Raw genomic sequence first — 13,580 nt, 5'->3', positions numbered from 1 at the left:
TGATGAATATTTTATTTGTTATTGAATACACTTTCTCAATGCATCACATGTTGAGGTCTGCACAATGCAGATTTGTCATCTTGAGATTAATTGCTGGATATTTGGTATTCTGACAAATCAGTTAATCTTTATCTTTGGAGTGGTTTATATTTTGAGGTTAAGATATTTAAAAATGACAATGGAAAATATAGTTTTATTTAATATTTTAATCTATGACTGTCTCTGATTGTTTTTTTTTTTTTTAGGGTAGTTGTATTGACAGAGATGCTTGTCCTTGCCCATATGGAGAAACATGGATGATGCCAAAAAGTATATTGAAAATTGGATGCAAAGAATTGTGAGTTAAGAATACAACATAAAGTCATACATTTCATAACTTTGATTAAAGCAATCATCATCATTTTAATGTCTACTTTTCTTTGAAGGTAGCAAGCTGGCAGAATCATCCATCTTTGCATTTTGAGTTCAAATTCCACCAATGTTGACTTTACCTTTCATCCTTTTGGGGTCAATAAAATCAGCAGAACTCTGAAGTTGCTGGCCTTCTCACAAAATTTGAAACCAACATCTATTTTTCCTGCTTGCATGGATCAAATGAGAATACACTGAGGCGGAGTTTTTCTGTGGCTAGATGCCCTTTATGTTGTCAAACCCACTTGTTTCCAAGTGAGGTAATATGTCTCATAAAAAAGTATTGGGATTGTTGCTATGGTAATGGAGCTGAAGTATATAGAGTGAAGCCGGTTGACACAGATTGACCTTCAACTCTGTTATGCATGCACACTAAGTGATAGCATTATTGCTCACTTCTGTCATTTTATAGCAATGCTTGGAAGTACAGTGTGTAATGTTGTTTCACCAGAATTGCATGCATCTAGTGAATGGCAACTCCAATATGACAGTTCACCTGTTCATTCAGTGCAGCTTGTGCAGCAGTTTTTGGCCAAACCCAACATTCTCCAGGTCTCAAAGCATCATATTCCTTACCCTTTGTGACTTTTTCTTCTTTTCAAAAATCAAATCCTATTTGAAAGGAACAAGATTTCAAGATGTCAAGGAAATTCAAGAGAATGTGATTAGGCAGCTGCTCACTATCCCCAAAAAGGAATTCTAGAAATGCCTGGAAACAGCACTAGATAAAGTGTGTTACTTCAGAAGGGGATACTTCAAAGGCAATTAAATACCAAATTGATATGTGTTGTACTTTTCTTTTTATAGCAGCAATCCCAATACTTTTTGATCAAACCTTGTCTGTGTATATCTCCAAGTCTCTCAAACAAGAAACTGCCTGAATATGTTTACATAGAGAAGTGGAAACAAGCAAAACTGTATGAATGAACCTTTGATTCAAACAATAAGTAGATTAAATTATTTAGATAATAATTTCTAGTTTTGGTACAAGATCACAGATTTTTATAATATTGGTATAATTAGTTGACTTGAATAGAAAAAAAAATGGTACATGTCATTAATTTGCTGAAGTTCAAAGCTTCACTGACTGAACTACTTAGCAATTAAGATTTGTTGCTAAATATCTACTTTGCACAAAATAGACAGGATAAAAAGATGTTTTCTGTGGAAACACAGTAATACAGCTGAGTTGTTAAGATGCTAGAAATCTGATTTATAAGTTTCTAATGGAAACACAAGTGAAGCAATATACTGTACCTTAAGAGCTGTTTATTAATATGTAAATAGTGTACTCACAGAGACAATATCCATCTAAATTATCTATGTTTTTCATTGTGCATGTTTTTCTGTGCTGATATGTGTCAGACTAAAATATATTTATTCCTATAACAATGTGCTATTAAAACAAACCAACTCAGGCTATTATGGAAAAACCTATCTATATAGATGCAGGTGTGGCTGTGTGGTAAGAAAGTTGCTTCTTAACCACATGGTTTTTGGTTCAGTCCCACTGTGTGACATCTTGGGCAAGTGTCTTCTGCTATAGGCTTGGGCCAACCAAAGCTTTTTTATTGGATTTGGTAGAAGAAAACTGAAAGAAGCCCACCGTATGTGTTTGTGTCTTTGTGTTAGTCCCCACCACCACTGAACAACCAGTGTTGGTGTGTTTATGTCACTGTAACTTAGCAGACTAGCAAAACTGATGGATAGAATAAGTACCAGGCTTAAAAAAAATAAGTGCTCAAGGATCCTGTCACAGATGTATACACGAGTATGTGTATGTTTGTGTCACTTTGCCTTGATATCATAAGATAGTTGTAGGCAAGTGTCACTATCGTCCATGCCATGTTATTCATTTCTAGTCATCTGTGAAAACACATCTGTACATGGGAAAGTATTCCCTTACATGTTGAATTGTCTGGAAAGTTCTGAGCATTTTTTAATATGCAAAATGGGATATATACTTCATGAACTGTACTTTTAGAAATTTCCAACTCCTCTGCAAGTTTTCTACTCGATATATTTGAGTTTTCTTTGATTTTTGCCTTCAAAATATCTTCATCCAATTTTGAAGGTCTTCCACTGTGACTGCATTCTCCCAAGCTAAATTCTCCAGCTTTAAATTTTTCAAATCACCTTCAAACAGTTGATTCACCTACAAAATCATTACCATAGGCGCAGGAGTGGCTGTGTGGTAAGTAGCTTGCTTACTAACCACATGATTCTGGGTTCAGTCTCACTGCGTGGCACCTTGGGCTGACCAAAGCCTTGTGAGTGGATTTGGTAGACGGAAACTGAAAGAAGCCCGTCGTATATAATCATCATCATCATCATCATCATCATTGTTTAACATCCGCTTTCCATGCTAGCATGGGTTGGACGATTTGACTGAGGACTGGTGAACCAGATGGCTGCACCAGGCTCCAATCTGATATGTATGTGTGTATATATGTTTGTGTATCTGTGTTTGTCTCCCCAACATCGCTTGGCAACCGATGCTGGTGCGTTTACGTCCCTGTAACTTAACAGTTCGGCAAAAGAGACTGATAGAATAAGTACTAGGCTTCCAAAGAATAAGTCCTAGGGTTGATTTGCTTGACTAAAGGCGGTGCTCCAGCATGGCCACAGTCAAATGACTGAAACTAATAAAAGAGATAATCTTCACAATTTTTTTGCAAGTCTTGCAGCATTTTCTCCTTTTTTAAAAAGGAAAAGCATTACAACACGAATATGAAAATTTTGGTTATCTATTTCAAATGTCAATAAATGGTAACCGGAATAAAAGATAAATATATTTTTAGTCAGGAACAAAGAAGTGGTGCATAACCACTTCATGTAACACCGTGATCGTTACCAACATCGCCTTACTGGCACGTGAAAAGACATTCAAGTGAGATCATTGCTAGTGCCACTGGACTGGCTCCTGTGCAGGTGGCACGTAAAATACACCATTTCAAGCGTGGTCGTTGCCAGTACCGCCTGACCGGCCTTCGTGCCGGTGGCACGTAAAAGCACCCACTACACTCTCAGAGTGGTTGGCGTTAGGAAGGGCATCCAGCTGTAGAAACTTTTCCAAATCAGATTGGAGCCTGGTGTAGCCATCTGGTTCACCAGTCCTCAGTCAAATAGTCCAACCCATGCTAGCCTGGAAAGCACGTTAAACGATGATGATGATGATGATGATGATGATGTATATGTTGTATCTGGGGAGAGTTATATTATCTTAATGCCTTATTATCTAACACACTCACCGATTTGATTTCCACTCATTTATTATTTATATTTTTTCTTCCAAAATTTTCATTACTTTTGCAATTTTGTCAATGGATTATATTAATAGAATTGTTCCTAAAGTCTGCATAATTTTTTCACTTAGGTAATACTATAAGAAAAAGATGAATATAATGTTGCAATATTGGCTTCAAATTTTGGCACAAGGCCAGCAATTTTGAGGGAGGGGATAAATCAATCAGATCAACCCTGGTAGTCAACTGGTACTTATTTTACCAACTCCAAAGAGACAAAAAACAAAGTTGATCTCAGTACGGAATTTGTACCCAGACTGTAAAGATAGATGAAATGCCACTAAGCATTTTTCCTACCATGCAAATGCTTCTGCCAGTTCTCCATCTTAGTTTTATCATTAACTAGACTACCTGTGACCTGGTGGGTCACTGACAGATCAGGTTATAAAAACATTGAAGCTGATTTCAACATTGCATTGAAATGAAAGTTAATTTTATGATGATTCAGTTAAATATTTCAATTTGTTTGTGTCATCATAGGTCTGGTTTACAAGTTCATGTTTAAGGTTTTATTGATTATTTACAGCATTTAATAGAAATAGAATTTCTGGGATAAACTTGAACTCCACTAACAGCATTTATTTATGGCATATATGCACACTTCTACAAAAATGCAAAAGGAATTGTTATATAACGTAAACATAAAACTAATGGAAACAATTTTCACAGTCCAATTTCAGGGTTATGTTACTTTCTAAGTATTTTCCCATAATGCACTGTTTTGGCTATTTATGAAGGTACCCCCAAAAAACCACGTATCTTGGGAATCTGTGGTCTAGTTTATGCAGAAGTTGTTTCATTCCATTTGTATTCACATTTCAGGGTTACCTTACTTTCAGAGTACTGTCGCATTATGCATCGGTTTGGCTGTATTAAATTAGAGACAAGCAAGCAATCACAGAGTTTTAGTGGTCTATAGATATTGCACCATCATGAGCTGGCAAGCTGACATGCTGGGCTCAATGCTTAGCAACATTTTGTCTGTCTTTAGGTGCTGAGTTCAAATTCTGCTGAGGTTGACTTTGCCTTTCATCATTTCGGAGGTCAATAAAATAAGTACCAGTTGAACACTGGGCCGATGTAATTGATTTATTCCCTCCCTCAAAATTTCTAGCCTTGTACCAAAATTTGGAATCAATATTGATAATAAAACTTTCGTGTGTGTACTTCCACGAGTGTGTCTAACTCCACCAAAGTCTTTCTCTTAAAATTGCATAAAATATAACAAACAAATAAGTTTCATGACAGCATTCAAATAAAAACTACTGCAATGAAAGTGAATATAATGATTAAAATGCTGCTTTGAACAACACTGGATAGAAACTTGAAAATATGAAATCTGAATAAAATTATATTTGCTTAACTAACAAAAGTTGAGTAACTTTATTTGGCATATATTTTTCAGGCAATGTTTGAATGCAATATGGGTTGACAACAGACTCCAAAACAGTTGCCCCGGTAAGAGTTTCTTTAATTATATTCTTTTTTGATAAATATATTGAAGAAATAACTAATTCATCCCCTACTTAAAATTTAAATATAAATTTTGTTACAGCCATATCACGTTGAAAGTACCGGTTCTTGTCCGATCACTGGTGTAAGCAATGTTGAGCCTAGTGAGTACTTAGATAGATGACCGCTTGGGAAACCTAGCTGCTGTAAGTGTCTCATACTTGGTCAATGCCAGCCCTCCACCCTGACTGGCTCTTGTGCCAGTGGCATGTAAAAAGCACCCACTACACTCTCGGAGTGGTTGGTGTTAGGAAGGCCATCCATCTGTAGAAACATTGCCAGATCAGATTGGAGCCTGGTGCAGCCTCCTGGCTTGGCAGTCTCCAGTCAAACCGTCCAACCCATGCCAGCATGGAAAACAGACGTTAAACGATGATGATGATGATCTTTATTAACATTTTAGAATTATAATTAATTAGCTTTTATATTGTTATTAATGGAGGAGTATATGAATCTTAACGATAGAGAACTTTGTTTATACACATTTAAGTTCAACCTTTTATCATCTAAACTGACTATATCTGGCCTGAAATATTATGCTTTGTGTTCAAACTGGCCATATCCAGCCTCTCATACCAACCTGATAATGTCATTTATAACATAAACGATTACATCATTGAAATTTCAGAGCTATGAGGTAATGTATGATTAATTAAAAACAATGAGAGTGAATATGTGTTACATTTGATAAAGTAATCTGAATGCTAAACAGTTAATGGAATCTTGGTAAATTTCTCCAGTGCATTTAAAAACAAGTAGAATTTAGTATATTTTCAAACTGAAAAGTATGCTGTGCAAAGTGACAAATTTCAAGCTATTGTTTTGGCTATGTTGATATGTGTGTGTGTGTGTCTATACACTCACATTGTGTCAAGACAAGAATACAGATAGTTTTCAGGAAATGCATACTTGCAGAAATTCCACAGTTAGCTACATGTAAAGCTAAAAGTTGATTAGGTTAATGAGTAATGTTACTCATTAAGCTGATTAACTTTTTTCACTATGTTTTTGTGTTAAAATAAAATTTTCAAACAAAATTTAATTTCAGCTCTGAACTCATAATAGATTTATTGATGTAAGCTTGACCATATGGAAAAAATTGTAATTCACCATCATGTAGGTTTAGATTCTCTTCTACTATGTGGCACTTGGGGCATTATTGGCCCTGGTATTGTGTAGATGGTAACAACAAATGTCTGCTGGATATATTGTACCTGTCTTTAGGTTGTAGGCTTAATTCAGTTTAAAGTCACTTTTAGAAGGGTCCACTTTGATGCATTCATTTGACTCTGGTCTGAGGTTTCTTACTCCCTTTTTCCTATCAGGCTGAAATGCAGTGCAAGAGGTCACAGGCAACACCCATTCTCTAATGATTTACTTGTAAAAAATGATTCTTCTTAAGTGGACATATAAATGTTTTCTATTTGTATTTCCTATAATCTCCATCCACAATGCGTCATCTATAGATGTTTCTTAAAAATCTCCTAAATATAAACATTTGCTAAAGAATATCTTTAGGAAAAAGAATAGTTCTAAAAGAAATACACACACACACAATATATATATATATATAATATATAGTATATCTGTCTGTCTGTCTATATATATATAATTGTGAGATCCAAAGATCTAAGTGTAGGAAGTTAATAAGCTTCAAGCAGTCTGTGGTAGGTTATTTTGGTGTTCCTTAATGACAATGTAACCATCATATAATTAAGGTATCATCAGCCTGATCAGTAGCTGGCTGAGTACTCCTCGTTGAGTAACTATTACATCTGAGGACTTGCTAGCTAGGAAACAAACATATGTAGCCTGGATGTTACCAGTTTTATTCCCTCAATTTCGATGTTTATATAATATGTATATGTATATGTATATATATATATATATATATATATATATATATATCATCCTCATCATTTAACGTGTGTTGTTCATGCTGGCATGGGTTGGGTGGTGTGACCATAACTGGCAGGCTGGGGTGGGGTGGCACCAGACTCCAGTCTGATTTGGCATGGTTTCTATGGCTGGATGTCCTTCCTAACATCAATCACTTTACAGAGTGTGCTGGATGCTTGTGGTATCACATGTGCGCTTTTACGTGATGCTGCACAGGTGCTTTTACATATCACTGCACAGGTGCCTTTACATGTTGCCATATGGGCACATGTAGATATGATATAGAAAATAAGGTAAAAATAAAATTCATGATTTATATTATTAAGTAGTATTCCTCACAGAAAAGTAGAACTTGAATTTATTATTTAAACTTTTGAGTTTTAATTAATTTTATCAGTTAATTGCTTTAACTTTATATTCATTGTTATTCTTTTTAGCCACATGTTGGGCATCAGGTGATCCTCATTATTTTACCTTTGATGGCATTCACTATACATTTGAAGGAGATTGTGAATATGTTTTGACAGAGGCTGTTGATAAAACATTTGCAATTACTATTAAAAATATCAAATGTGGCTTTCCTGCAGTCACTTGTACCAAAGACGTTGTTGTCTATTTGCTCAATAATAAGATCCATTTTGTAATGGACAAGATTCCCACTATTGATGGTGTAAAAATCTCTGACAGAGGAATAGCAACATCAGGATTTTCAATAAAGAAATCAGACTTCTACTACTCATTATTTACCAATATAGGATTAACTGTCCAATGGGATCAAGGTAATGAGCATTCATTGTTGTATCACTTTAGTTCATCCAGTTTTCAGTGAGTTTTAAAAACAAATACTCAGTAAATGATTTTCTGTTAGAATGTCTTTCATGATTATTGAATTTGCTCATATATTTACATGTATTATATTCAGTTTAGGAATATGCAGTAAAAGTTAATTTTGAGCTTCAAAAAAAAAGTTAACCTTGATTTTAAAGAGTAAATTCAGACATGAATATAAACAATTGAAGACAACAATCACTATAAAAATGATAAATGGTAGGAAATCTGTCTTGAGATTAAGAGATTATGGAAACATATTTTAAGCTGTCATCAATATTATTAATATTAAATAAACTCATTTTATTACATTTATACTTAAGAGAATATTCTTAAAGGAAAATAAAGAAATGCTTTTGCTATCAATGTTTTGATTTTCACACTTAACAGGTACAAGGGTGTATGTGCATTTAGCAGAAAACTGGATGGGAAAAGTTCAAGGGCTGTGTGGTAATTTTGATCGAGATTCTACCAATGATTTTATGTCACGGTATGAATCTATTGAACGTGTTCCTTCAGCATTTGCCCACAGTTGGAGAGTTTTTGATTGTCCAATGGTTCCACAGAACAAGCCTGAAAATAATGTTCACCCTTGTGTTGTAAGCAATTTTGTTTTCACTTTGATGTTCACAAATAAAATATAGACTCTTTTGGAAAGAAATAAATCATCTCAGTTATATACTTCTCTTTTATCTTTTACTTATTATTTCAGCAGTTTGATTGAGGCCAAGCTCTGGAGCACCACCTTGAAGGGTTTTAGTCAAACAAATCACCCCCAAGACTTTTTTTTGAGCCTTGTACTTACTCTATTGGTCTCTTTTGCCAAACAGCTAAGTTATGGGGATGTAATCACATCACCACCAGTTGTCAAGCAGTGGTAGATAACTAACAGACACACACACACACATGCACACACACACACACACACACACAAAGTAACTGAGTTCCTCTTGAGTATTAAGCATTACAGAGGCAAAGTGGCTGACTTCCTTCTGAGTGTTGGCCTCATGGATGCAAGGTAGCTGAGTTCCTATCAAGTGTTAGGCCTCATGGAGGCAAGGTAGCTGAGTTCCTATCAAGTGTTAGGCCTCATGGAGGCAAGGTAGTTGAGTTCCTATCAAGTGTTAGGCCTCATGGAGGCAAGGTAGCTGAGTTCCTATCAAGTGTTAGGCCTCATGGAGGCAAAGTGGCTGGGTTCCTTTTGAGTGTTGGGCCTCACGGAGGCAATGACCAAGACCTTTGTCATTATGTTATGCTTGAGAAGAAGATCTATCAAGCCAAGCAAAATCGCAGTCATAGAAGATATCAGTGTCATGCAAACTGGCACCCATGCCGGTGGCATGTAAATACACCCCTGTGTCATGCAAATAGCACCTGTGCCGGTGGCATGTAAAAGCACCCAGCGCATCCAGCTGTAGAAAACCATGCCAAATCAAACTGGAGTCTGGTGCAGACTTCCAGCGTGCCAGCCCAGTCAAGCTATCCAACCCATGCCAGCATGGACAATAGATGTTAAATGATGATGATGATGATGATGACGACAATATAAAGGATTTGGGAGAGAATCAAGTACTTAAATGATAGGTAGCATCTATTAAAAAATGTGTTATAAACAGCTGTAATGAATTGACATCCATCATTTGTTATTTATCTATCTATCTATCTATCTATCAGGCATTGTTTAATGCCTGCTTTCCATGCTGCTGCTGCTGCTGCTAGTACTACTACTACTACTACTACTACTACTACTACTACTACTACTACTACTACTGCTACTGCTACTGCTACTGCTACTAAATATGGATTATGTTTTTGATTGCAGTGATTTCAGATTTTGCAATTTTTAATTTCCAAAAATATGTAAATAAATGAATTTATAATATTTATTTTCCAGTATAACTCTATAAGGAAACAGTGGGCTATGGAAAGTTGTGGTACAATAAAAAAAGGCCCTTTGTTTGCAAGCTGCCGTAATATCCTACCTGATAATGTTGTCAAAGAATATTATGAAGATTGTCTCTATGATGCTTGCGGGTAAGTCTATACACTCTTATTATTGTGAAATGATAAATATATAACGATAGGCACAAGGGTGGCTGTGTGGTAAGAAGCTTGCTTCCCAACCACATGGTTCTGGGTGGCACCTTGGGCCACAGTCTTCTACTGTAGCTTTGGGTTGACCAAAGCCTTGTAAGTGGATTTGGTAGTCAGAAACTAAAAGAAGCCTGTTGTATATATAAATATATACACTGAACCACAAAAGAAACGTGGTTTTTAGCAAATGTCATTTTTATATGTTAAATTCTGAAAATTTATTTCAGGGATGTAAGTGTAAATATTCCAAGACATGATGGTTTATGGCTGGGACCCAAATTGCAGGTAACCTTTCAACTTTTCCTGAAACGAGACGCCAAAACGCAGCTGTGTTGAATGCCGTGGGTGGTAGTCACAAACAATTGTCATGAAAACCGAAATGCACCCGCATCTTGTGAAGGTTATGGGTATAAAAATCAATTTGAACCGCGTTCCTGGCATTTGTAATTTGGATGCATCAGGTACGACCTAATTGGCAGCAGCGCAGAAAGAACAAGCTATTGGCCAATTGCAAGCTGGGCAGTGTCCCCTGGTTGTTGCGAAAGCTTACAATGTCCATGTCAGTACAATTCTATCGCCTGCAACAGTGATACAACAACACCAACAGCACTGCAGACTGTGCCTTCAGAGGGTGCCACTGGGTGACCGCACCCAGGCAGGACTGCTTCGTCCACCTGTAACACTTCTGTAATAATTTCAGACTGGGGCCAGCACGACCGCTCACGAGACCATTGACATTAGACAGCGACCCATCAGCAATGACACGGTACAACTGGCTGTCAACAATCTGTGTTGCTCTTATCCTGCTTGAGGGCCTGTCATCACTGCTCACCACACTCAAGCACAACTACAGTGGGCTACACACCACCAACATTGGTGGCATCAGCAATGGTGGTTGATAGTCTTCTCTGATGAGAGCCGGTACTGTGTTTCCACCTTGGATGGTAGAGTGAGAGTGTGGCGTAAGAGGGGTGGACACTACAGAGACGCATGTGTCATGGAGAGAGACATGGGGTGGCCAAAGCATCAGTGTTTGGGGTGCTATAGGCCTGAATCAGAATTGGGCCCCATGTGTTCCAAAATGTTGGTGCAGACAGAGGGAATGACATCACAGTGCACCATTATGTTGACCAGGTCCTAAGACCTCACATTGTGCCCTTTTTTGTGTATCACCATAGCCATGTGTTCCAGCTGGACAAATGTTCCCTCCCACATGGCTAAGGATCTACATGGTCTTCCTGCATCAGCACAACATTAGAACCATGCTGTAGCCAACTCTCAGAGTGCATTTGAACCCAATTGAACACCTGTGGGATGAAATACAGAGATGGCTGAACCAGGTGGTCCCAAGGCCAAAAACATGTGTGGAACTAGAGGCAGCTTTCCTCAGGGTGTGGGCACAAGTGCCAATGGCTTTTGTGAACTGCATCATGCACTCCATGTACTGACAGTGTACATTCATTTTGAATGCCCAGGGAGAGCATACATGGTATTGAACATGTCACACCTTACAATCTCGATGTGCTGGATCTGCCCACTACCAGAACACATCACAATGGCCCATAGACTGTGGTCAAAGGGCATCCAAGAAATTGACTTTATCAGATTTACCAAAAGTTATCTCTGATATAACGAAATTAAAATATATTTCACAATCACACATGTCTCGTGTTTCTTTTGCAGTTCAGTGTATGTATATATTTATGTGTGTGTGTATGTGTTTGTTTCCCCACCATTGCTTGATAACTGATGCCTAGTGTGTTTATGTCCCCCTCACTTACTCACTTAGTGGTTCAACAAAAGAAACCAATAGAATAAGTACTAAGCTTACAAAGAATAAGTCCTGGAGTTGATTTCTTTGCTTAAAACCCCTTAAGGTGGTGCTCCAGCATGGGTGCAGTCAAATGGCTGAAACAATTAAGAGAATATATTTTATATTTTGTTTCAGCTATCAGACTGCAGCCATGCTGGGGCAACACCTTGAAGAAGTTTTAGTCAATTGTATCAACCCCAGGACTTATTTTATTAAAAGACTGGTACTTATTCTATTAGTTACTTTTGCTGAACTGCTAAGTTACAGGGACATAAACACACCAGCACCAGTTGTCAAGCAGTGGTTAGGGGATAAGCACAGGCATAAAGACATGTACACACACATATATGATGGGCTTCTTTCATTTTCCGTCTACCAAATTCACTCCCTGAATCATGTGATTGGGAAGCAAGCTTCTTACCACACAGCCATGCCTATGAAGAGGCATTTTGCATTTGAGAATTGTACAAAATATTAAAATATTCTTTTAAACATAGATGTAATAACATTGGGTTATTGTAACTGTAAATAAAACAATGACAATGTTTAAGAATTTGATTATAAAGTTTTCTCATTTTTCTAACTAATTATTGGGGATAGGTTTCTGTATATCAAATTATAAACCTGAAAATAATTTATAGATTTATGTTTTTATTAATAATAGAGTAAAATCTTCAAACTTGTAGCAGAGAAGTAGATAAACAATGTGATTATGATACATAAAGAAAATTTACTGTTGTATTGAACTATTTGCAATATTATTTAGATTATGTTTCTCCAGTAATTTTCTGGTATTAATCGGAACTTGTGTTAATAAATACTTCTGCTGAAACAAAACCAAGTTTATAATTTGCTATAATGATAATCAAAATAGCTCAGCAGTGTTATCTCTATTACTTGTCGCTTTATCATTGAATCTGAAAAAGGTGGCAAGCTGGTAGACTCATTAGCATGCTGGGCAAAATGCTTAGCAACATTTTGTCTGTCTTTGCATTCTGAGTTTAAATTCCACCGAGGTTGACTTAACCTTTCATCCTTTCAAGGTCGATAAAATAAGTACAATTTGAACACCGGGGTTGATGTAATTGACTTATCTCTCCTGAAATTGCTGGCCTTGTCTCAAAATTGGTAAACATAATTGAATCTCTAAGTAGATGTCAATTCTTCTTTAACTGACATTTTGTTGATAATTTGATTGAATCTTGTAATCATGTTTACATGCCAAAAAAAAACATATGTATATGATAATAATTCATGTTGATGTCAGATTATTTTATTTTAAAATTGTTTCTTCCTTCCATGTTTTAGCTGTAATCTTGGAGGTGATTGTGAATGTTTGTGTACTGCAGTAGCCAATTTTGCTACCAAGTGTGCTACTAATGGAGTTCCTGTAAATTGGCGTTCTTCTGAACTCTGTGGTAGGTTGTTAATTTTAGTAGAGAAATAGCAAGATACAAAAAATTATATACATATATCTCAGTAATTGATATAAAGCCTCTTCCTTCAAAACAAGATCCCTTCCACCACCACTTTCAGTCGAGGAGTCTTGTCTTGTTGAGAACTTCACTAGTGCTGGTATTCCATATTCCAAGCATCCATATTCCATGCTGCCTTGGGTTTATATGTTAACTATTGAATAACGTATTTTGAATACCTAACTGAGAGCAAACTGGTAATCATTTAGGGGTAATCCCTTATATATATATATATATATATAT

General features: G+C 36.5%; 1 protein-coding gene across 1 annotated transcript in view; it reads left to right on the top strand.

Moving 5' to 3' along the window:
* Nucleotides 1-13,580, top strand: part of LOC128247130 (SCO-spondin-like) — a 30,711-nt gene that overhangs the window by 5,965 nt on the left and 11,166 nt on the right. The window contains exons 4-10 of the mRNA XM_052965948.1: nucleotides 246-309; nucleotides 824-963; nucleotides 5,272-5,332; nucleotides 7,565-7,906; nucleotides 8,346-8,554; nucleotides 9,850-9,989; nucleotides 13,171-13,280. Coding sequence (XP_052821908.1) covers nucleotides 246-309; nucleotides 824-963; nucleotides 5,272-5,332; nucleotides 7,565-7,906; nucleotides 8,346-8,554; nucleotides 9,850-9,989; nucleotides 13,171-13,280 — 1,066 coding nt within the window. The remainder of the gene's footprint in view (nucleotides 1-245; nucleotides 310-823; nucleotides 964-5,271; nucleotides 5,333-7,564; nucleotides 7,907-8,345; nucleotides 8,555-9,849; nucleotides 9,990-13,170; nucleotides 13,281-13,580) is intronic.

This window comes from Octopus bimaculoides, chromosome 2 (genome assembly GCF_001194135.2).
Source record: "Octopus bimaculoides isolate UCB-OBI-ISO-001 chromosome 2, ASM119413v2, whole genome shotgun sequence".
Taxonomy (NCBI): Eukaryota; Metazoa; Mollusca; class Cephalopoda; order Octopoda; family Octopodidae; genus Octopus; species Octopus bimaculoides.
Note: the sequence above shows the minus strand (reverse complement) of the source record. Positions and strands in the feature narration are given on the sequence as shown.